The sequence below is a fragment of the Ptiloglossa arizonensis genome, chromosome 12 (assembly GCF_051014685.1).
Source record: "Ptiloglossa arizonensis isolate GNS036 chromosome 12, iyPtiAriz1_principal, whole genome shotgun sequence".
In the NCBI taxonomy this organism is placed as follows: domain Eukaryota; kingdom Metazoa; phylum Arthropoda; class Insecta; order Hymenoptera; family Colletidae; genus Ptiloglossa; species Ptiloglossa arizonensis.
Genome location: NC_135059.1, coordinates 9,956,753 through 9,980,186, shown reverse-complemented (window position 1 = coordinate 9,980,186; position 23,434 = coordinate 9,956,753). Strand labels below are relative to the sequence as shown.

At 28.5% G+C, this 23,434-nt stretch overlaps 5 protein-coding genes across 11 annotated transcripts in view; 3 read left to right on the top strand and 2 right to left on the bottom strand.

Annotated features, from left to right (window-relative positions):
- LOC143153057 (macoilin) lies at positions 1-6,080 on the bottom strand. 6 transcript variants are annotated; one of them, XM_076323809.1, is made up of 13 exons: positions 5,933-6,080; positions 5,562-5,853; positions 4,518-4,659; positions 4,292-4,418; positions 4,069-4,198; positions 3,809-3,875; positions 3,505-3,712; positions 3,149-3,407; positions 2,829-3,074; positions 1,911-2,087; positions 1,518-1,796; positions 1,152-1,345; positions 1-904 (listed from the first exon to the last, which is right to left on the bottom strand). In XM_076323809.1, the coding sequence occupies exons 2-13, from the start codon at positions 5,639-5,641 to the stop codon at positions 642-644; spliced, it is 2,172 nt and encodes a 723-aa protein (XP_076179924.1). In that variant the 5' UTR covers positions 5,642-5,853; positions 5,933-6,080; the 3' UTR covers positions 1-641. The 6 variants fall into 6 exon arrangements, with proteins under 6 accessions (XP_076179924.1, XP_076179925.1, XP_076179927.1 ...); XM_076323810.1 differs by having other exon boundaries at positions 5,562-5,785; positions 5,875-6,076; XM_076323812.1 differs by having other exon boundaries at positions 1,911-2,069; positions 5,562-6,079.
- Positions 6,081-6,450: 370 nt separating this feature from the next.
- Positions 6,451-8,100, top strand: Sting (transmembrane protein sting). The gene has a single exon (XM_076324211.1). It carries the CDS (start codon positions 6,721-6,723, stop codon positions 7,816-7,818), a length of 1,098 nt encoding a protein of 365 aa, XP_076180326.1. The 5' UTR covers positions 6,451-6,720; the 3' UTR covers positions 7,819-8,100.
- Positions 8,101-8,641: 541 nt separating this feature from the next.
- On the bottom strand, positions 8,642-12,524 carry Thor (eukaryotic translation initiation factor 4E binding protein thor). 2 transcript variants are annotated; one of them, XM_076323952.1, is made up of 4 exons: positions 12,390-12,524; positions 11,935-12,093; positions 9,206-9,361; positions 8,642-8,876 (listed from the first exon to the last, which is right to left on the bottom strand). In XM_076323952.1, exons 2-4 carry the CDS (start codon positions 12,074-12,076, stop codon positions 8,827-8,829), a joined length of 348 nt encoding a protein of 115 aa, XP_076180067.1. In that variant the 5' UTR covers positions 12,077-12,093; positions 12,390-12,524; the 3' UTR covers positions 8,642-8,826. The 2 variants fall into 2 exon arrangements, with proteins under 2 accessions (XP_076180067.1, XP_076180068.1); XM_076323953.1 differs by lacking the exon at positions 12,390-12,524 and adding an exon at positions 12,352-12,388.
- A 786-nt stretch (positions 12,525-13,310) lies between these two features.
- Positions 13,311-23,434, top strand: part of LOC143153091 (uncharacterized) — a 40,123-nt gene continuing 29,999 nt past the window's right edge. Inside the window, exons 1-5 of the mRNA XM_076323921.1 lie at positions 13,311-13,877; positions 17,330-17,524; positions 17,873-18,127; positions 18,339-18,474; positions 18,677-18,793. Of these exons, the coding sequence (XP_076180036.1) occupies positions 13,689-13,877; positions 17,330-17,524; positions 17,873-18,127; positions 18,339-18,474; positions 18,677-18,793 (892 nt within the window). The 5' untranslated portion in view covers positions 13,311-13,688. The remainder of the gene's footprint in view (positions 13,878-17,329; positions 17,525-17,872; positions 18,128-18,338; positions 18,475-18,676; positions 18,794-23,434) is intronic.
- On the top strand, positions 18,816-21,763 carry LOC143153092 (uncharacterized). Its single transcript, XM_076323922.1, has 2 exons — positions 18,816-18,938; positions 21,261-21,763. Exons 1-2 carry the CDS (start codon positions 18,906-18,908, stop codon positions 21,570-21,572), a joined length of 345 nt encoding a protein of 114 aa, XP_076180037.1. The 5' UTR covers positions 18,816-18,905; the 3' UTR covers positions 21,573-21,763.

Sequence of the window (23,434 nt, the reverse complement as noted above, 5' to 3'; positions counted from 1 at the left end):
TTTAATATTTTTTAAGAATGTGTCAGAAAGTCAATGAAGATAAGATCAACCTACAGCATGTTTAACAGGACGCAACTAGTTTTCAAATATTCTTCAACCCAATAGTAGTCACGTCCTATGGTCATACGTAGTTAATGATATTGTATCATTTTAGGTAATAAATATGATGCAAAACATGTTTCTAGAAGTCTCTCATGGAAGACATTTCTCTTTTTCAAACTTGAGAAACTTATAATACAAGTTGAAGTTTTAAGAAAACAATTACATAATTATTTTAGATAGATCTTGAAAGAATTACATGCTTTAAGTTCTATAAATTTATTTGATTTCTAAAATTTTTATTTTAATAAAATAAATTATTTGTGTCTAAATTCCAAGCTCATATGTAAATTTCCATTGATAAAAACACATTTTTTGTGAAAAAATATTGCATAAATTCTTTGTGTAAATTTTAAGATAATTAAATGTTTTAACATCCTACACATTTAAATAATAAAATTTTTATTTGGGTAAAATATTTGCATTCCTTTGTAAAATTCAAGCTCGTATTTAAATTTCCATTGAGAAACATACTTGAAACATGTTTATGTAATTTATAACCAATTTCCGTGAAGCCTTAATTGTGGCCAAAATTGTAGTTTTTAAGCTTCGGTAGACGCTATTAGGGAATTCTTAGGTGTATATGCTGTCGCATTTGGATCCAAGTTCGACACTGTACACCCTGGGCAGGGACTTTCATTAGAACGTATTTTTGTACCTGCAACTCGCACTTCATTATTTAATCGAAGCTTAGATGTCGCGCAGGTTGGTGCAGGACCAAATGTGTCTTGTGGCATCACAGCTAAATCTTGGGCTATTTTTGCTTTTAGCGTTTCCATTTCCTTTTCTTGAGATCTAATTACATCTGATTCAACATAAAATACATTATGTATAACATACCCTACATTCTTAAATTTAAATACTGAATAATATGCATTAATTCATATAATTTTAAACTATATTTAATCGAATATTTAATTAACCATTAAATACTATTAATCAACTTATTTATCATTCACTCAGTTATATTGAAATATATACATTATTGATCAATTAATATTTTCTACATTCTGTAGAATCAAAACTGTCAAGTATATACAAGATTTACTTACTTTCTCTGATTTCTAATTGTCGCTTGGCTTCCCCAAGTGCAGAAAATAAATCAAGTTTTATACGCGTTTCTGCACTCAAACTGTCTTCTAAATGAGCAGTTTTGTCTTGTAGCGCATTAAGTGCTCCAAGTAGAATTTCAGATTCTTTGTGATTCTCCTTACATCTTGTTACATCTTTTTCTAGTGCACTGCACCTAATTTCAAAACCATTATGTTGTATAGACTACTTTATCAAACCCACAATGCAGGGAATAGCCAATTACCATCTATTTACAGTAAATGTTTTTTTAAAAATAGAAAAAGTATAACTTATATCTTTTGGAAAAATCGCAATAATGGATTTAATCATTAATTCGAAATTTTTACCTTTCATCTTTTGTTTTAAGTTCTCGCCGTAAATTTTTAAGATCTTGCTCCATTTGCGTTCTACGAGTTTTACACGTATCCGTGCATTCTTGTCTAATAAGTGGTGGAGGAGGAGGTGGAACTGTAGAACGTGCTTCTTCTGCAGCTCGTCGCGCTCGTCTCTCGGAAACTAGTGATGCTTCACAAGAAGTTCGTTGTTTCCGTTCTTCTGCGATTCTTTTTTCCAGTGAAGACATAGTTTGTTTATCTAATTGACGAGCTGTTACTAATCCATGTAACCTATTAAAAACAAGTATCAAAAATAAGTATTTAAAAAATAAAAACATTCTAAAGTAACTGAATTCTAAAATACAGTTTCATGTAATTTAAAACTACATGCTATCTTTTACTCACTTGCTTTGCAATTGATCATTATCATGTTGCAGTTGCTGTATATCACCCTTAGTTTGACGTTCCCCATTTTGTAGAGTATTTATCTGAGAACGAAGTTCTTGTTCCACTTGTCGACTGGATTGTAAGTCTGACTTCAAGCGTTTTATGTCAGCCTCAAGCCTGCGACACACCAGTAACCTATTTAAATGATATCGAATTACACTAAAGAAAAATATGATAACTTTATACTTCATTATTTCATAAAATACATTTCAAGAAATATATCCATAAAACAGAAAATAAGAATATATATATGCATTTAGTACTTATAAAAATACAAATATTTTAACTTCAGATCTTTATTGTAACAGTTTCATTACTGTACAAAAAATGAATATAGTTTTTCTGATATAAGGGACCAAACTTTGGGAGCATATTCTACTTATTGTAAGAATTTGATAAGTATTGTTATTATTGTTTTATTAGAAATAAATAGTAATAGTATGTGTGACTAGACAGTTAACTTAACACTAAATATACATTGATTTATATACAATAGAGTTCAAATACATTTACTTATTTACTACACTTGCCCTTAATTTAAATCCTCTATATGTTTATGTATGGAGATATCTGAGGTCTTTTTTTAATACACCTGTTGTGAAAATACTCAATAATCATTTTGTTGCTTTGTGCGGAAAAATTCGAAATACTCCATCAAAATCATTTAAAATTATTTCCAGTATTTTCTAAAGAAAGCGTTCGTATATAACTTTGTCATAAATAAAGAGTAGTTATGACTTGAAAAGAAAATGTTTCCAAACTCATATTTGTATCACTTTTTTTTCATCCTTATAATGAATAAAGTATGCTTTTCATGTTTGGTCACCTATTTCAGAAACACTCTGCACAAACAACAAAATCATATAATTAATGTACCTTTGACAATAATCATCTTGCTGTTTTTGTTGTTCACTTATATTATCAACCGAGGCTTTAACTTGACGAGTTTTACGTTCACGTTGAGTATTAACGGTGGACGATGATTCTCGACTTTCTTTTATATTATTCCACTTGCCTGTTACAGAACCATTACTCTGAGATTTCATTGTAGTGTGACCACAGTTCCCACCCTTCACAAATTTGTCCTTCTCTATTTCATTTGCATCAAAATCATTCACAGATCTGGATTTCACATTTTGAATTTTAGTAAATTTCTTGATCACTATAAAAAGTGCACGCATGTGCGCATTACTTACCCGACCCTCTCAATGAATTGTATATCATTGTGAGTGACTGTACTTCCATTGGTATGTATAAACCTTTTATCATTTTTATCAGATTGTGATATATTTGTTATATTGTGTTTATTATGTTGTTCTTCTTGCTTTTCACCTTTGTCTAAGGACTTTCTGTGATTATTTTTTGTTGTAACGTTTTGCGCTTGGGTTGTAATTTGTGTACCTATATGTAAACTACCATTTTGTATACCTACTTCTGCAGAGTTATTATTGCTTCCTATAATATATTTAATTATCAAATTATACAATCTTTCATCATATGCAGCATCATGTACATATAGTTATAATATTGAAAAATGAAAATAAATACAAACTACCTCTGCTTTTTTCAGGACTTGGATTGTACTGTGGACATAATTTATTAGATTGTGTTTTAACATGTTGCTCTAACGATGCAGTAATATGGGCTTGTGATTGAACTTGCTGAATCTGTTGCAGTGTAGTTTGTTGTTCTAGAGGCAGTGCTTGCTGCAATAATTGTAGATAGAATTCATTTTCTTTTGCTACGTCTTTTTGTTTTCTCTGGTGAACAAAGTATATATATATATACATATATATATATAAATATAAAATCTGGAAAAATTGTTTTTTGAAATATTATATCTACTTTAGATTTACCTGTCTCATTCTGTAGCCTATGTAGCTTTTGAAACCAAAACCTAATGTAACTACAGGATAACCAATGCTGAAAAGAAACAATATATTACTATTTACATTAATACCATTAAAAAAAAGTTTACTACCATTAGTATATTTTTTACATTATTATTTAGAATATAAATTTTTTGTTATGCATACACTTCACTTTTAAAAATTCTTTTTGTTATTATCTATATAAACAATGAAAGAGTGAGTAATAAAAATGATGAAATATATACCAATGTGCTGCAAATGGTCGACAGAGGTCCAAGTGAAAAGGCATATGCCTTAAATCTCTTAACCGAATTGCTGCTTCTATGTATAGAAATAATAACCATAGCATCACAGTTGGTAGGCACACACCTTTGTCTGTTTAATATTAGTATTAATTACATTATTTTTTTTGTTTGAACATAATTATAACTTTCCCTAAAAAATTTAATATAAATATCTTATATTTACCTGTATGCCAAACATATTGTACCCAAACATAGGTGCTAGCAGCAAAAAATAACCAATGTACTGGTATGAAGAAGAAACAAATCATATCTGATGTAAGTGCAATACAAATAAAAAATACAGAGAAGGCCTGAAAAATAATAGATTGTGTTATTCTAAACATTGGTACAATTTATTGTGTTGAGAGCTTGCTAAAGAAAAATTTAGCAAGCTAAAGTATAATACTTACCAAACCTTGATATTTACAAGAATCGTAAACACTTCTGAGAAGTAACCAAAATGGCCACAAAAATTCAAAACGGAATTCTAAAATGAAGTCTGCCAAAATTACCGTGGCCCATAGTAGAAGAAATTTTAGATAAAGTAATGTACTGAAATAAAAGATAACACTGTATTATTATTGTATTAAAAATGTATACATTGTTAATTTGAATACATAATATAAAAACTAATGCTTTTTATGTACTCATATCGTATTTCAATCGGTTAACAATAACAAATATAAAATTAATTTTCATGTGCAAAACTTTGAATAGTTAATTAAAAATCATATTGATACAATATATTTTTTGCACATACAATGGATAAAAACAAACGATATTTGTAGACAGAAGTTAATTGTACTTGCAAAGAAATTACAGAATTTATACCATTATTATTTTACACACACGCACACATGCATACGCTGATGCACAGCACGTGCACACACACATACTTTCTGCTTAATTTATAAAAAATGTCAGAAAAATATCATATTAAAATTAAGTTCTTAAACTAAATATTTCTGAAGTAACAAAGTACTAAAAATATAAAGTATGAAGAAAAATAATAGATCGAGTGTGAAGTTACATTAATAAAATCTTTATTACATAATTATACAATGTAAACCGGTAATGATTAAAAAACTAAAACAAATTATCCTTTTTTGAATTTCTGATTTTTTGTGATCTTCGTATTAAAATTGTTTAGCACTTCATCGCGTTTTAAATAACAAAGATTATAAAAAAGTAATTTAATGCACATTTCTATAAAAACAGGCACACATGGTCAAGGTTTTGGCAAATGTCAAGTTATATCACGCAGCTTCTGGAAAGCGGCCGACAATCTCGCACTGGCACAGTGCATTGCGGAGTCTTGTACGTCTCACGGAAAATCGGAAAATACAAAAGTATTTGATTAGTAAATTGAAAGTATTCCAAAGAAAGATCTATTGAATTTTTGGTTATTTTTAAAATTAGCCATTCCAATGAGACATATGGCGGCGAAAATTTACCTTCCGTAGATTCCCTCGGTGAGCTTGTTGCGTTTCAAGGGCCTCCGAAGCTTACCGCACTCGACATTTCTTCTCTTCATATTCCTCGACACTTTCACCACGACTAAAGCGACGTTATTCGCGGCGAGTAACAGAACGGAAAAAACCGCAAATCTTCTGCGGAGTCGTGAAAAAATCCACTGTCTCGCGCGCGACTTCTATTAGACTCTTTTGTTGTCATTCGTCTGCGAACAGATTCGAGGTTCTACGGCGGTTTACCAAGCAGCTGATTGGTCCATTGTGGGACATGGCGCTAATCAACAGCAAAAATCACCTGCTGGAATATTTATTCCTCAATGTACTTTGAATAGAGTAGGTATGTTTGTTTATACTTTTGAAGAAATAAATCCGTGTGTCAAAGTGTAAATTTTTGCACAAGACAAGTTCGGATTATAGGTTTTATCGATCGTACGTGCTTTCGATTGTACCGTAGGTCAATCGACTTGTTTCACTTACGTTAACAGCGCTCTGACCTGGCAATATGTGATCTCTCTCTTTCTCTTCCACCATCTCTTTCTATCATCCACTATTTCCATTATCTTTTATTCTTCTATTTTTTATTACATGTTATATATATCTTTTGCAATTTTTGTTCTTCGTTGTTATTTTATAACAATTTACAAGAACTACTAATAAAGTTACAAATCTTTTGTAATTGCACAATTTTTTATAATCTTTTAGATATACAAATCTTTTTATTTTATATATTACTAATTTTTAAATAATTGTCAAAAATAATTAATATATGTAGTATGTACATGTATACGATATGTAATTATCTTAAAAAAAAAATATATTTCATTTATCAGTAATCTGCAAAATATTTACACGTATCATAGAATCAGTTCATATCAACCACGAAGTATCGAACCGAATAAGTTTCGCATGAGGCAATTTTATTACAAATAATTTATCGTTGTTTAATTTATTACTTGAAGTATTACATTAATAACACCAATGTATTAATATAAAAAGAAAGAAATCTGATACAAATGTAATATAACTCAAAACTGTAAATAAGACTTGAAAAATAATAGGTTACGTTACTCTAATAAAACATGGGTATAATTTACTATATAAAAGAAAATTTTATAATGTATATATAATAATATAAAAAAAAATGAATACCTACACGAATAATAAACTAAGGTTATATGTGACGAGTTGCATTGGTGTTGTAATTCTTTTAATAGGGATGTGTATACAAGTGACAGATAATGACAATAATCCAATTTTTATCAAATATCTATTACTTATTGTATTTGTTTTCAATATAGTGCTTATGATTGATATTTTAATACAATTTTGTCAATATGTAATGCACTTATTGTTTACAAATTGTTACAATATAAACACCATGACTGCAACAAAAAGTAGTTTTCGGTTCGATGAAACTACATCAGTTCTCAGTATTTATTTAATAATTTTTATCAGTCTAACTATTGGTAAAAGTGATCAAGAGATAAAAGTTAATCTTTTAAACAGAAAGATACAAAACATTGTATTATTATGTACACCTTGGATTTTATTTTTATGGATGTTCTTGAAAATTATTGATTTTAATAATCAATGTGAAGAAAATATCTCCACTATTAATTTAATGCAAGGTTTAGATTATGGAACTGGTATGGCATATAATTATTATTATGGGTACTTAAGACTTATACTTCCTTCAACAGGTACCTTTAATAAAGGTCTGATTGAAAAAATAGAAAATATTGAGGACAGTCATAATATAACAATAGCTACTCATAAACTATTCATTTTGATTCCCTCATCATCACACATTCCACCAGATTTAAAGGAAGTTGCTTATCAATGGATGGAAAGTGCAATTGATTTAGAGGAAGAAATACGTGATCGAGCAGGAATAAAAAGACGATCGTATCATAACAATGTATATAAAATTTATCCTGGTGGAAAAAAATTAAATTCAAAAGTCGTATATGTAGTGGTTGAAGGTGCCACACCATTATTAACTTTCTTTGAAGTTCAGAAACATGCCCATCCTGAGACTACAGTTTACCAGAAATATCGCAAAGATATTATAAACAAATTTTATAACAAATTGAAAGAATTAATAAACAATGACCCTGAATGTGCTAATTTATGCGAATTAATTTATTATGATGATTATGATAATGATGGTATTAAAACTAATGTTGCAAAAGTTATTCTCCAGAAGTTGTCTGAAATTTGTGATTCAAAATCTGGTTAAAATTGCGGATCTCCGATTAACGATTAATATTTGTTTATACTGATTAAGAAAAGGTACAATATAAATAAGATTGTCCAAGATTCTATAACTACAACTTATATAGATGCACAATTGATACTTGTGCTCAGTATTGAATATTAATAGCTGAAAATGCATTGATGTATTTGAAATACAAAGAATAAACTAAGTAAATGTTATATGCATTTTTTTGGGTTTAAATATATATCAAAGTTAATTCATACAGAATTAATTACTCAAAGTATTTTATTCAAAAAAAATTAAATTAAACTTCCGGTAGAGTAATATCATGTAAATATGTTAAACTTTTATATTGTGATCTTATACATTTTATATGTAATTTTATCTAACACAATAAACAATGAAAAACATACAAAGAAGTTTTTAGGAATGATCTTTTACAATTCAAGGAGGGTATAAAAAAAATATTTAATGTAGAAAAAAGTATATATTTCTATTCTTAAATTTTAGTTTATGAAAATTTTACAAATACTTAGTTTTTACATTATTTGTATTAGAGTAACAAGTATCATTTATTTATTAGTATTCAACAAATATAATATTCAATCAATCAAAATCAATAAAAACCAACTTAAGTTTAATTTAATTAAAATAAATATAACAAATATTTTTGTCTATAAATCTCTGATGCAGAAATTTCTTCTTTGTTTTGAAAAGTGTGAAAGCATCCATATAAAATGATGATTTGTTAATGTAATTATTTATTAAAAGTTGTATATTATGGATTTTTGTGCATATATTGTGATATTTATAATTTATTTGTGAAATAAATATGACGAATCAATACAATTATATCATTATATTTAATATTTCTGAATGAAATTGTACAAAGACTTATATCTATAAGATCTCCGGTAATATATTTATACAAAAAGATACATTACTAATACGTTTTCCTGTATTACACTGATTAGTACTATTCATATAAATGGCTGTTGCAATGTGAACACATTGTAATCACAGATTGTTTTACATATCCATCTCAAATTGTTCTGCAGATTCTTCAATTATTGGTGTATCTGTAATGTATTTATATACAAAAATTATATTACGTACTCTTGTTATTATTTCTTTTGTTAATACAATTGCCATTCAAAAAAATTGTGTTTACTAGTACTTATTAGTATATTTGATACTTTGTGTTTTCTTTGTTCTATTATTAATCATAATAGTGATCAGACAGAAAATATTATAAATATTTTACTTAAAGGTAGCTATGTTGACTATTGAATATTAAGCAATGTGATAGCAAATGGGTTAAAATATGTTCTTTATGATTAATACATTTATCAAATAAAAACAAAGAAACAAATAAGTAGAAAATATTGTCAATGAAGCAAGTACTGACCTCTATTAATTTGAATTTTTGCAGGCACTGTGTTAATTATGGATGTATTCTTCAATAATTCCGTTGGTATGGATGATATATTTTGTGGTGGTGTTCGAGATATAGGAGAATTTTGTAAATTCATCAAGAAATCACGTTCATAAACTATACGGGTACCTGTACAATTTATATAAGTTGTGTTGATAATTGATTTATTTTTATAATGATATACAATTTATAATATAATTATTAGAATTGTATATATTTTTTCTATATATGAATTTCTCAACAGCGTTTGTTTGTCAAATTGTTTATTTACAATTATATTGACAGTAATGGTAATTTGTTATGTGTTTTAATACATTTACATGTTTAAATAATATTATAAATCTTTGGAATCTTCCACATTTTTCTGCATATTATTATAGTTTTTGAAACATTTTAATATCAATAATATACACTGACCATTAGAAAACTTGTCTATACTACACAAATGCACGAAAGGCAGAAAGTTTCCAATTGGTATAAAATTGACAACATGTATTCTACAAATTGGGGGTAAGAAATTGCTTTCCATTTTACATGTCTAGTCCAGACCTACAGTAGTATGAACAAATTTCTTAGCACCCTATGCACATATACTTCCCAGGATGTAACATAAATCATACTAGAATTTAAAAGACATATAAAAAGAATTCTTACTTACAGTATTTCAACTATTATACTGCTGATACTTTTTACTATTGCGATTACACAATAAAATTTAGAAATTTATTTACAGGCAACTGAAATTATTTAAAGTTAAATGTATGAAATCAATATTGAAAAATAAAAACCACTAGAGTCTGGTTTATACTTCATAGGCTAAGGTCATAAATTTGTAGTTTTAAATAAAATTTAATTGTAAAGCTGTAATTGTGATAATACCTTTTACAACACATACTTCAACAATGCATTTTTAAATAAATTTGAAGTAATGTAGATAAATGATTAGATCTATTGAAAATGATTTTATTTGCTTTAGATAATTAAAAAATTATTACAGTAATGAGTGCAGAAATCTATACAAGTGCATTTCTGTACTAATGTACCTATATCTAAAAGTGGAATGTGTACTTACCAACACAAATCAATATGTGATTTCATTAGAAGTTTCCTTATCTCCTTTTGTCTGCAGCTTTTATGAAATTATTGTAATAATAATTATAAAATGCGTAACTAATATTTTACTAAAATTTAACCTTATTATGGCACAATTCTAAATATATTGTACTTTTTTCATAAAAAAAACCTTTATAATTTTTGTTTTCAAATCAACATTGAAAATCTATGAATATTTAATAAAATTTTGAATAATAACAAATTGTAAGACCTACTGAAATTATAGTTCAAACTATTAGAATTTTGGGCATACCAATTTCATATCTGATATAAATACATACAGAATCAATATGCTAGATGCAATGTTTGCAAAATATTGACGTTGTCTATAACAGTTTTAATTACAAGAACCCAAGTCATAAATGTTTTCAAGAACTTGATAAAGAAATCACTTACTTAAACTTATAAGATACAAATTATATATTCATGTAATTATTTAAAAATTATTCTTTAATTTTTTCGATTATACTTTACAATATTAGAACACAAAAATACAAACAGAAGGATTAATTAATATTGTTTGTTATTTAAATTTCAATCATGATATGAACATTTAAGTAATGTAAATTATTTATGTCACTTTTAGTTGCAGTTACTGGATACTATTACTTCTTTTACAAAGGAATTTTTAATTAAATACTTAACGATATATATAAATTAAATTTTGTTATTTCTTATAATTGAGTGTTAGAAATTGTAATCATTTTATTAATTTAATTATAATTTTTCTGAATTAATTTTGGAAAATTTATTATAAGCTATTTATGAAATGAATTAAGTTTTTTGCAGAGCAAAAAATTTTAATAATCATGTATGTTCACTAGTAGTCATTGTCTAAATCTTGTTTCTGAACTATAATAATTAAAAAAAGGCATATCAATTTATGATATAGCTTTTTACTATAAAGATAAATAAACTTGAATGTATTCAAATTTTCGAATAACTATGAAATTACTTAAGAACTGGTAACTCCATGCATATGTTACCTATATGTTATCATTTCAGACAGACAATTTAAATAATCACCTCAAGTATCTTTTATATTATATATTATTATATAAACAATTGTTATATATATAGTAATATGTTAATAAAATAAGAGATATAGAAAATATTCACATAACATTTTATAAACTTTATTGAATAAAAAGTTCTTTTGAATGAAATAATGGGTAAAACCTTATATTGTATGAAAAATACGTTTATGTTTAAATACTCAAAAGATTTGTTAATTTCATAGTAAATAATTTTGAAATAAAACAATTTTACAATTTCCTGCAAAATTAAATATACAGAACAATATACGTCTACTATACTCATGATATTAAATTTTAGTTCTATGATGACTGGATTAATTAAAATTTATAGATACATCTTTCTCAAATGATATATACATAGGATATAATTAATTGTCAAAATATTTTCACAATAAACTTACAATTATATTAATTTTAATCAATTAGTAGTAGATTATTATGTCGATTGGAATAGGTTGTATATAAATAACCTATGGTATATTTTCTATGAAAACTAAAATTTCATGCTGATTATACCACTGAAAAAAGTTGTTATTAAAACAAAGCACTGACCTCCGGGTGTAGTTGAAAAAAGGGTTCCACCAGGAGTGGATGAATAATCTGCAGGTAACTGACTGGGATCATTGAATACGATTTTCTTCAAAGGTATACTTTGGCTTTGAGTAGCTTGCCTTGCAATTGGTGATGCAGACATGCTTGGTCTTCCGGTTTCTTTGCAAATAAAAAGAATTTCTATTTAATATAACCAGTGCATATGAACGATATGTAAACGATTCGCGCTTCTTGTTGACACTAAATTTTACTGCGTAATTGATGAAAAGCAGCACGTTTTATGTTTGGATTTTATAATTAAGAGAAATGCAATCGTTAAATAAAAAGTAAACATAAAATCCTATCTTTATAATTCTACATAGATTTGATGCCTGTGATTTGCATTTAAATATTATAATATTATACATTTACGGTAACCTTGATCATAAACATACGCGTAACCTAAGAAAACGAACCTCAACTGAGCTCGACAACTCACAAAGTCATACCATGCGATAAGTAATTGTTTTATGTAAGTCACAAGTCCCTCCCCCCCCTGCCGCTCTTTCGTGCTCTACACACTTCTAACGAATTACAGAAATGTTTCTCAAAGAGTTTTTAGCGACGTCTATGAAACATGGAACATGTACCAGGCGATAGTGATTTGTCTGAGAGGGGAAGTTACCAGCTTCAGTTACACTTTCTTCTTCACTAACTTTTCTAGTTGTCGTTTGGCTAAAACACTAGATGGTGTTAGTGTCTCTATTGTGGCGATCCTTGAATCAAAAGTAACGTTCAGGTATATATGTTTTTTTTAGGGAAAAGCTAGGGACAAGAAGAGACTCCAACACAGACAATATATGTATAGATATTAGTGTTTCTATAATAATTTATTCTATCATATGGATTGGAGGCTCATAATTTGCTTTACTTTGTCGTATTACTTCCAACATTATTAAATTCACTAAGAATCCTAATGGCTGTATAGCAATGGCATAGTAACTAAACCATAGACTACACAAACTGCTGTATAATGGGCATAAAAAATGAAAACGTTTATACCATTTGTGGGCTGACTCATAAGTAAAGTGTACTTCTACTTTTTGGTGAAAGTTCCAGGGTCTGCTTTCAAATATCTACAAGGCCTTCTTGTTAAGTAGAAATTTTAGTAGAAAAAGGAACATGAATTTTTGTATTGTATTTATGTAATGCAATTAAAATATGATAATTTGGTTAATATTTACTTAATCAGAGTGAATATAACACCAAAATTTTATTAAAGAATTGTAACAAAAAGTTCTATACATGGAAAATTTACTTTATTTCTCTTTCAAGCGTTGGTAAGCCGTCTATCGATTCTCCCCACGCACACATCACCTCTTCAGTCATCGATTGCACTTTTTGCACCTGCCATTTTTTTCCAGAGTAATGGGAGCCTCATCTCAAATCACTAGCACGAGGGTGGATTAAAACAGGCTATCCTAACCTGCGAAGCCACCCTCACCCTCTTCGTCTCAATGAATCTTCCATATTCATTATTTTTCAAAAATTCTTAAAGTGTCTCCTGCAAGAGAAAAGAGAAAGATACACTCGAGAAGTCAAAGTGTGTGACGAAGAAAGAACAGCGTTGCCGCCAGTAAGAAAGAGAAAGAGGGAGAAGGATAGAAATAGAAGAAGGTGAAAGTAAAAGAGAGACGGCAGAGGGTGGGTGGTGGGGGGCTCTCAGCTTAAGAGTGAGGGAGACAGAGGAGGTCGAAGGGAGTCGAGCGAGGAGAATGACGGATAGCCAGCAGCAGTTTTGCTTGCGTTGGAACAACTTTCAAGCTAATATCACCAGCCAATTCGAGGCCCTCAGGGATGACGAGGACTTTGTTGATGTCACCTTCGCCTGCGATGGTAGGCGTCTCCAGGCGCACAAGGTTGTCCTCTCCGCGTGCAGCCCTTACTTCAAGGAGTTGTTCAAGGTTAGAAAACCTTCCCCGCCTTGCTTCTCTCTTTAGTGTTACTTGCTTGATATTCCCCCCTCCCCCCTCTCTTTTCCCCTCAACCGTTCATTGTTACATTCTTTGAGAATCATGCTTTGGTTTAGATACAGACAAAATTACAGTATTTATTCAAAATTCTCATGTATATGTGTATATATGCGTGACTCCATGTATGTGTATGTGTAATGTCCCCTGATGCCTCATATATGTTTTGCATAAGAATACTAGCTTTTACACTTTATTTGTTTATTTATCAATAATTATTGGTAGTTTAGATTACTTCCATAATGGTGAATTGTTATAGATTTTAACTATTAATAATCTTTAACATATTATTTCCACTTAACTTATATAAATTCAATAAATATACAAAAAATTGTGAAACTTAAAACAAAAATCGAGATAGTGAAAAAATCTTTTTTCAGTTGTATACAACGTATATTTTTTGACAATATAAATGTATTTATAATCTTTATGAAATACCTTCTTTTCTTAAAATAAACTTGTTAATCAAAGGATTAGAAACACTCATTGTGTAAAACAGTTTTAAATACTTCATTATAAAAATGAAAATATAAAATTATTTTACATTTTATTTTCTATCTTGTACTTTTAAATGTATTAAATTGTACTGTATAATTTTCTATTTGATATAAATATTTAAATACAAAATAAAGTAAACCATTTTCATATAATTTAAAATCTCTTCTTATTTTAATAATGATCTGTATTAGTTCGTTAGGTTGCTTTAAACTTTAATCAAGTAATTAATCTTATTATTCTAAGTTTCAAGTATCCAAGTAAAATAGCTATCTTTACTTTAAAAGATTAATTGAAAAGACATTACTAAAATTTAAATTAATAGCTTGATACACAATACGCGCGCACGCGTGCGCGCGCGCGTGTGTGTAGTAGAGAGAGAGAGTTGCCTCAGAAAGTAAGTATAATATACATGGTAAATAATGATGATTGATTTTTCATTAGCATATGTATTTATGTAATAATATAATGAAACGTAAATTATAAAGAATCTGAACAAATGATAACAAATAACAATTGTTATAAAAATAAAATATATGATTTCATAATTAGAATATCATTGAAAAGTATATTAAACATTTTTTATTTTTTTAAATTCCATCATAGGTTTGCTTAAATTAATTGGTAAAATGAAAAGTAATTTTTTAATGGCTTCTGATGTTTTATCATTTCCTTTTTGAGCATTAACAAAAATTATGTTGTTCTTTTCTTATCATTTATAGACAAATTTTTCTATAAAATTCAAATTCAGATGTAGTAAGGATTTTTACAGTATTGACCTGGACATTATTTTCTGTACAAAATTCTGGTATTGTTTTTGTTTCGTGCTTTGGATTGTTGGTTTTTTGTATAAATTTTGGCTTATTTCGAACAAACCAAAATAAATTAATTTTTAATTAATTTATGTATTCCCTTGATATAAATATATTGTTAATTGGCTACCAATAAGAAGTTTCTTAATAAATAAGTTAAATTTCTTATGATTAAGATAAAATTTGCTTTTACTTTCGAGCATTGAAACATGTGCAGGTTATAACTGAATTAGTTCAAAATTATTTATCACTTGTCATAAATGTTTTGCCAGCTAATTCTTAAATTTACTGTTCTACATTATATTTATTCATTTTTCTTGGTGTCATTAAGGACTTTTTTTCACTTTACAAAAAATTAAATTTTCTTAATGCTTTGTTGCATATCACTTTTTTTTCAGTACTGGCTTACTTTCAGTAATTCTTGTCTTTTTAATTTTGTTATGTATTTTTTTAATTTCTTCTTTAGATGAAGTTATTTTTCGTTGAAATATCATGAACCTTTCTTTGGCAAATTGTTCTCTTTTTCTTATCACTTTGTAATAAAATCACAATTTGACATTTTTACATATAACAAAGAGAATTCTTACCTTATAGTCCTTTACAGAGAACATTTAAAATGAACAAAATAATATGTAGTTATTAAATAAATTGATTTATATTATGGAAAGACCTACATTACTTGAGTTTTCTTTTTGTTAAATAAATGTAATATAAAATGGAAAGTTAACAAAATTCAGGACTATGTTATTATTATACTTTGACTTACAGAGAAATGTAGTTAAAAAATTGTTCATTAGTGGTTTAAAAAACACAAATAATATATTTATATCATAGCATATATTTATATTTCTTTTCTATTTTTTCTTCATTTATGTAGATTATAAGTTGATTATAAATGCTCAAAATATTTTTTTTTATTTCTACAATAAGGCATTTTGAGTAAGATTTCAAGGTATAAGAGTTTTTCCTAATTGAACACTATACATTTAATAATACATCAAAATTCTCAGTTTCAAATTTTTTAAGAATTTATTTAAAAATATTAATTTGTGTATATGTTTTATACATTCATTAATATATACTATTATAATAATTTATTCAATTCTTTAAAATTAGTATTGCTAATAAAATTTGCAATAATATATAAATTATTAATCTTAGTCTTAGTTAATATATGAATTTTGTTAAATTCAACCAATTTTGTTATTAAAATAAATATTAAATTTAAATATTGTGAAAGAAACTTATCTTTATTTACAGTGTGTTCTTGAAATAAGAAAACCAAACTTTAGGAGTATTCTACTTAATATAACGGTAGAAATCTGTTATATGAGAATATGTTCATAAAGACTTTAATACCGTGTTACAAATTTTCAAAGTTTTATATTAGAAAAGAAGTTTAAATAAAATGTCAGGCATATGAATATGACCTAATTCACTTGAACATGATAGCATAACATGAACAATTGTAGTTAAGTACCAGATAACATTTAATGTGATACTACAATTAGTGATTAGTCTCAGCATTATGACACATATTTTCGTTAGAAAATATTCCATTAAGTGTACATAAAAACATGCAATTTGTGTTCATTGGAAATCCAATATATTTCAACCATACTTTTTAAATTATTCATAATAATAAATATTCTAATTCTTGGATTGGTAGACAAGAGTCAATTGTATATCTTGTATGCTCATTGGATATTAATTCAAATTTTTTCATTTGAGAATATCTCAAACATTTTGTCATAAAAAACTGATTTTTAATTTAGTAGATCGCCACATTTATATTGTGAAAATTTATTGAGTTAATTTGAAACACTGAAAAATACTTTTTTTAATGCAATATTTTGAAAGATTAAAACGTGGTACTGAAGCATTTATGAATTTATTAAAGTATTTATATTCATTTAACATTTTTTTATTAACACTATAAGTAGAATATACTCATATAGTTTGGTTTCATATTTTAGGGACAATCTGTAATATAAGTGAAATGAAAAAAGTTCCACTTTTTACTTGTATTAGAAAGATGGATTAATTACATAAAATATTTGCATAAATGTATGCTCATAGACGAATCCATGCAAGCATCCAATAATATTTATGCGTGATGTGGAGTTTGAACATCTACAGTCACTTTTGGAGTTCATGTATGCTGGGGAGGTTAACATATCTCAAGCAGAATTGCCTACATTTCTACGAACTGCTGAGTCTCTGCAAATCCGTGGACTTACCGACTCTCAAAATATTCAGCACAACAACGAAAAGGTTTGTATCTAAAAATTAATGGAAAATTACATTTACATCGTATCACTTGTGTCTTGAGTAATATAAAATTTTTAACATAGTATTAGGAGTCAATTATTAATGTGATGCAGCATGTAAGGAAGATTTAACTCTGTTTGTGCCGCAATAATGCTATTGGTAATTCAAAATTTATATTATCTGGTCAATGAAGTTAAATATATGTGATAGTTTGTGGAAAAATCATGGGTTAGTGTAATGTATTAAAATTGAAATGAAAGATTTAATATATTTTTTCTAATTTAATTGAATATTCATGATACAAATATTTGTTAATAATTCATTAATATTATTTTGATTAATTAATTTCAGCATTTGAAAAAAAACAACATATATGCATCAAATGGTCGTGGGCTGATCTCACCAAGTTTGGAGGAGGACCGTAGCAAAACTTCACCAGCCTCAAGTCCTCCACCACTGAAAAGGCTGTGTAAACGAAGTGATTCGCCTCAGATATCTAGTCCTGTACCAGCTGCAGTGGCCTGTACAACTGGAACACCATGCACACGGCCATTAATTGAGCCACAGGTTCAGCTCGACTGTTACAAAGATCTCGATATTGTTGAGGTTAGTAGTTTTATACATATTACTTTAACCAAGATAAAATTTTGTTGATTTATAAGAAATACCTTAAGTAAAATATTTAGTATTATTCTTAGATTTTTATAAAAATATTCTTTCCAATATGAGGGATGAAGAATATGTATTGTTGTTAAAAATTTGACACAATTTTCATTTGTGGAAAAGAAAGAAAATTATGATACTTTTTATGTTTTAGCCAAAAATAGAATTACCAGAGTATGGAAGCGACGATGACTGTTCTCCAAAGCAGGAGGTCAACACACTGCCAAGTGGTTTCCTTAGCCTTGATGGTGGCATGGAAGTTTTGCCATCTTATCCACCTTCTTATCAAGGTAATAACTAGTAACTTTTGACTATTTTATCTATTAATATCATTTCTATAGTTGTAAACCAATTTTAAAGAAACTATATTAAAGGGAATGTTTTTTGATAAAAATTTTGTCAACTTTCGATAAAAAAAATAATTTCATTAAAGAATAAGTAATAAATACATTTTATAATAAAATGATTTTCAGTTGTAAATTATTCTTTTAGGAGGAGGAGGAGCAGGGGGAGGAGGAGGAGGTGGCGGTGGGGGTGGTGGACCATTAGAAGGTGGACTGCCAGGACCATCTCATGCTAGTAATACTGAGCTGAATCAAGAGCAACAAGGTAAGTGGCCACCCATCCCAACCCTAATTCTTTGGTAGTTGCGAGCACCATTACAAACAGCAACAACCTAGCCGATCATGTCGGAGAGAATTTTTTGGATGCGAGTAGAAACATGGAAGGAGAAGGGGAGCCTCGGTTTGAAATGGTAAGCTCGTGTAGCTCGGTAGCTCTTGCTAGGCGGTAGGAGAGAAAAAGAGAGAGCGAAAGAGAGAACGAGAGAGAAAGAGAGAGAGAGAGAGAGAGAGAGAGGAGAGAGAGAGAAAGACTGAGAGAGAGAGAGAGAGAGAGAGAGAGGAGAGAGCGAGAGAGAGAGAGAGCGAGCAAGCGAGTGAGAGAAAGAGAGGGAGAAAGAGAGAGTGAGAGAGAGAGAGAGAGACATTTGACACTCGGAGGCGATCTTTTGATGATTTCATCCAGGCGGAGTGCAGTTTGCAGCTGTTGTGTGAGAAAGTCAGCTGCGTGTACATACTCGGGCTCTACCTGTCCATTTGTTTGCCAGAGTTGGAGGTGAGGCTGAAAAGTTGTAATTTGTTAATATCAATTATAGAGAAAATTTTGTACACATTAGATTACTATAAGGTTTACTTTTAGAGCAAATATAATTTATTTACTTTCTTAAATTTTTGTTAATTCAACAATTTTATGGATTTAATAGAAATTTAAGTACAGTTATTAAAATCTCGAGAAATGAAAATATTTTAGGAAAACAAAGGAAATAAAAATCGATTTTTAAAATTTAGAGAAATAAATCCCTCCATCTGGTAAATCTGTCTGTCCGTTGCTTCCACGTTTTCCGTTTTTGTCCGTTCGAAGCCACGCCAATTGGAAATTAAACAGGTTTAATTTTTTAATTTCTACATTAAAAAATGTTTTAAAATTGTGGTTAATTTGTATTAAACTATATTGTTAGAAAATGGTGTTTTATCTAATTGGCGTTGTTTGTCTGTGTCCATGTATATTTCACGGTAGAACACCTTAATTTGACATATATAGCAAAGCAATTGCTTGATGCTAAATTTCATTGTAAGCTTTTTGGTTGAGGTCCGTGTTTTATTACAGTGTTGTAATTAAAAAATTAATATCCTTGGCTTTACTAATCGTATTATACTGTGTTATAAGGTACATTTATGAAATATTTAATAATATAAATTTCAAATTCAGAAAATTAAACTGATTTTAATTTCATTCTTTGGTATGAACTTGTAATATTTAAAAATAATATTTTTTAAATATTTGGTTAGAGTATAATACGTGTATTACTTTCTAATTTTAATTATGGAATTTTAATTAACTTAAGTAAAATAGAAAGTATTCGAATTTTTAAGTGTTATTATATTACTCTTTACCATTAGTATAAAATTGAATTATTATTATCATTAATAATATGATTTATAAAGAATAATGAGAAGACAAAAGTTATAATAATCATAATAACTGTAAAAGATTTTAAATAATTAGATTTTAAGTCTTAAGCGAAAATTTATAAATGAAATTGAAAAAGAGTGTTATTGTCGAGAAATAATTGTAGAATAATTTTGGAAAATAAGCGCGAACTCTCACGCCTCATGTACCCAATAACAACACGCTTACCATTTGTCTCCGATGTGTGTGCGTTGGTGATGCGCGATATCGTGGTGCGCATAACAGGTAGCAATGGGATCAACAAATTTCTTGAATTTTAAATACATTATTGCACTAAAAAATCCCAAAGTATTGAGAAAATTGAGTTTATTTAATGATAGCAATCAGAATATTTTTATAAAAAACTTCAGTATTACACTGATTGGATTCAAACTTCTTCTATTGAAATTATGAAAAAGTTCTTTAAATTATCATAAACTAAATTTGAATAAGAATGATCATAAACATGAAATTTGATGTTATTAACGAATGTTAAAAACAGAATTAGTAATTTTAAATATTGCAAGATATATTAAAATATACTTTCCTAAAGTAGGAGTAATTTTTATTAAAATAGTTATTTTTATTAAAATATAACTATTAATTAAAAGTGAGTAAAATAAATGAAAATAAATGTTAAATATTAATAATTTGGTTAATTTGGTTAATTTGGGTAATTTAATTAAAGTTTAAAAGTAATCCCATTGCTAAACTAGATAGAGCGTACAACAATCGTGCAGCTAGGGTTTCTCAGCTGGTTGTTGCTGTCCGGTGGTGGCTGGCAAATCGGAGACACCACCTATAAATCCATTCAGCAAAACAAAACAAAGAAAAAAAAGATTAACTCCCTTCTCCGTGCTGCCTCTACCGGGTTAGAGCAAGTTGTGTGTGTGTTGCAGCTGACCCACGCAAACTGCACTCGCTGGACCCACGCCCCTGTTCTGTCTGCAACCGCATGTACAGTAACTTGTCGAACCTGCGTCAGCACATGCGCCTGATCCACAACCCTCAGAGTGTCACATGCCCCCTTTGTAACAAGCTATTCAAGACCAAGCTCTACCTGAAGCGCCACCTGGTCAGCTTCCATGAGCTCAGCATCGCAGACAGACATCGTCAAGAAGAAATCTACCAACAACAGCAGCCAAAAGCACAACAGCAAACTGGAGCGCAGACTCATCTACAAATCCAGACACAACAAACAGATACTATCAAACCCTTTCCTGCGCCCAGAGTCCCAACAGAAGAGGGCACAGCTGCAGTGACTCTGGAAAACAAATCAAGAGCATTCCAAGATGGTGCTTATGAGGTCATTCAGACCAGTGTCGAATCAAAGCACTTTCAGAGCAGTGTGATGCAGTTCGATGCAACATACCACTAATGCGCCTTAGTTTTTTTGGCCCATTTGTGATAGTTTTTTGGTTGAGTAGGATTAATACCAGCAGTTTCTGGCAGTCATAAACTCCAAATGGGGTTGAGTATGGTCTTTCAATGAAAGACCAAGACGTTGCAAAGAGATTGAAAGTTTATGCAGAGATGAAAAATGTTAAGAATTTGATAAAATTTTTAACATAACAAAATTTTGGTACCAATAATTACGCATAAACACGTTTTTTATATATCGTAATCTCTTTTGAAAATTTAGAACTTTAATTTTAAATAAACATCAAGTTACAATATTTCTACTCTTTTATTAAAATAAAAATATGACAAGACTTATTTTTACTTGTTGTTGCAAGTAATTAATATATAATGAATTCTTTAGAGGTAACGTTTAATGAAAAAATCAATAGACCATATTTTGCCTATTATTGTTGTGTTTTCAATTATAGTTTTATTTAAATGTAGAAAAATTTTGGTTAAAAACCTTAAATGGATTAATTATATTCTTATTAAGCTGAATCGTATTAGTCGCTTATATTTTTACAATTTGTCAAGTAATTGTATTATAGTTCTTTAAAATATGCTTTGAAGTAAAATATAGGAGCATTAAAGGTTCATTTTAATATTTTATCTTCAAAAAAATTGATGCACAATAAGAAAATATGATCTAAAGATTTTTGATAAAGTACTGTCATAATTTCATTTGAAAATTCATGCAACATTTTGTTTGAAAGAACAATCTCTTCGCAGCGTTTTACAATAATTGATAAAATAAAAGTCCTTGAAGGACAACTCGCAAAAGGTGCCGTGCCTATTCGTCGTCATAAGGAAAAACGAGAGTATTCCTTAAACAAAAAATGAAAGAAACTACAAACAATTGCCGCAAGTGGAGCAGCCATCCCATCTCGTACTGATTATTCCGCGAGCCAGGATAACTTGTTGTTTTATTTGATGCTATACAGTGTTATATAAACTACAGATATTTACAACGATATTATATTCTTACAGAGGATTATATTTACTTTATTGATTACGTCACACGACTGGGTGACACGCACAGAAACTCCCAGGATGACGTACGAACATATTATAATATATTTTTCACCACGTAGCAGTTTAACGGTGCGATAGACAGCCAACCGATTTTACAGCTCAAGCAGATTTACAGAGGATTTATTATTGACAGTTATCGATGGGAAACCACCGTGATACCGCAGATTGAACTTAATATATTATAAGAGGCTCATGTCCGAGGTGGCTTTTCTTACGAACTCTTTTACAATGCTCTAATGTGATATTTCAGAGCTGAATTAATAATCTTTCCTTAACTCTAATATATTAAACGCAATTAAGTCACTTTCTCTTTAATGGATTCTTTTTCTTTTTTTTTTAAAGTAATCGTTTTATATTTTAAATTTTCTGTAATGTATTACACTATTTTTTCATGTTTCCACTATTACATTTTCAATTTGATAATGACAGTGTTTTTTGACTATATACAGTTATAAAGTATTTTTAGTTCGTTTATGTCTTTTCTTAGAAAGGAATTGATTATAAATAGTAGGTATTACTATCAGTCTAATTTGTTTAAATTTATTTTCGATAATATGAAGTCGTAGAAAAAAGAATGTTAACGTGTTTATGTTCCAGTTACAGAGTATTATTTTATAAATATAATTTATTAAGTATCGTCACGATATTAGTCATACTTGTTTATTCCAAATTTTAATGAATTCTTTCCGAAATAGATTCACTTATTTCGAACGAAACAAAAATCTTTAATATTTGCCCACTGTTTTTTTTTTTTTTTTTTTTTTTAATTATCTACAGTAATCCATTACTAAGTAATTCCTATGTTAA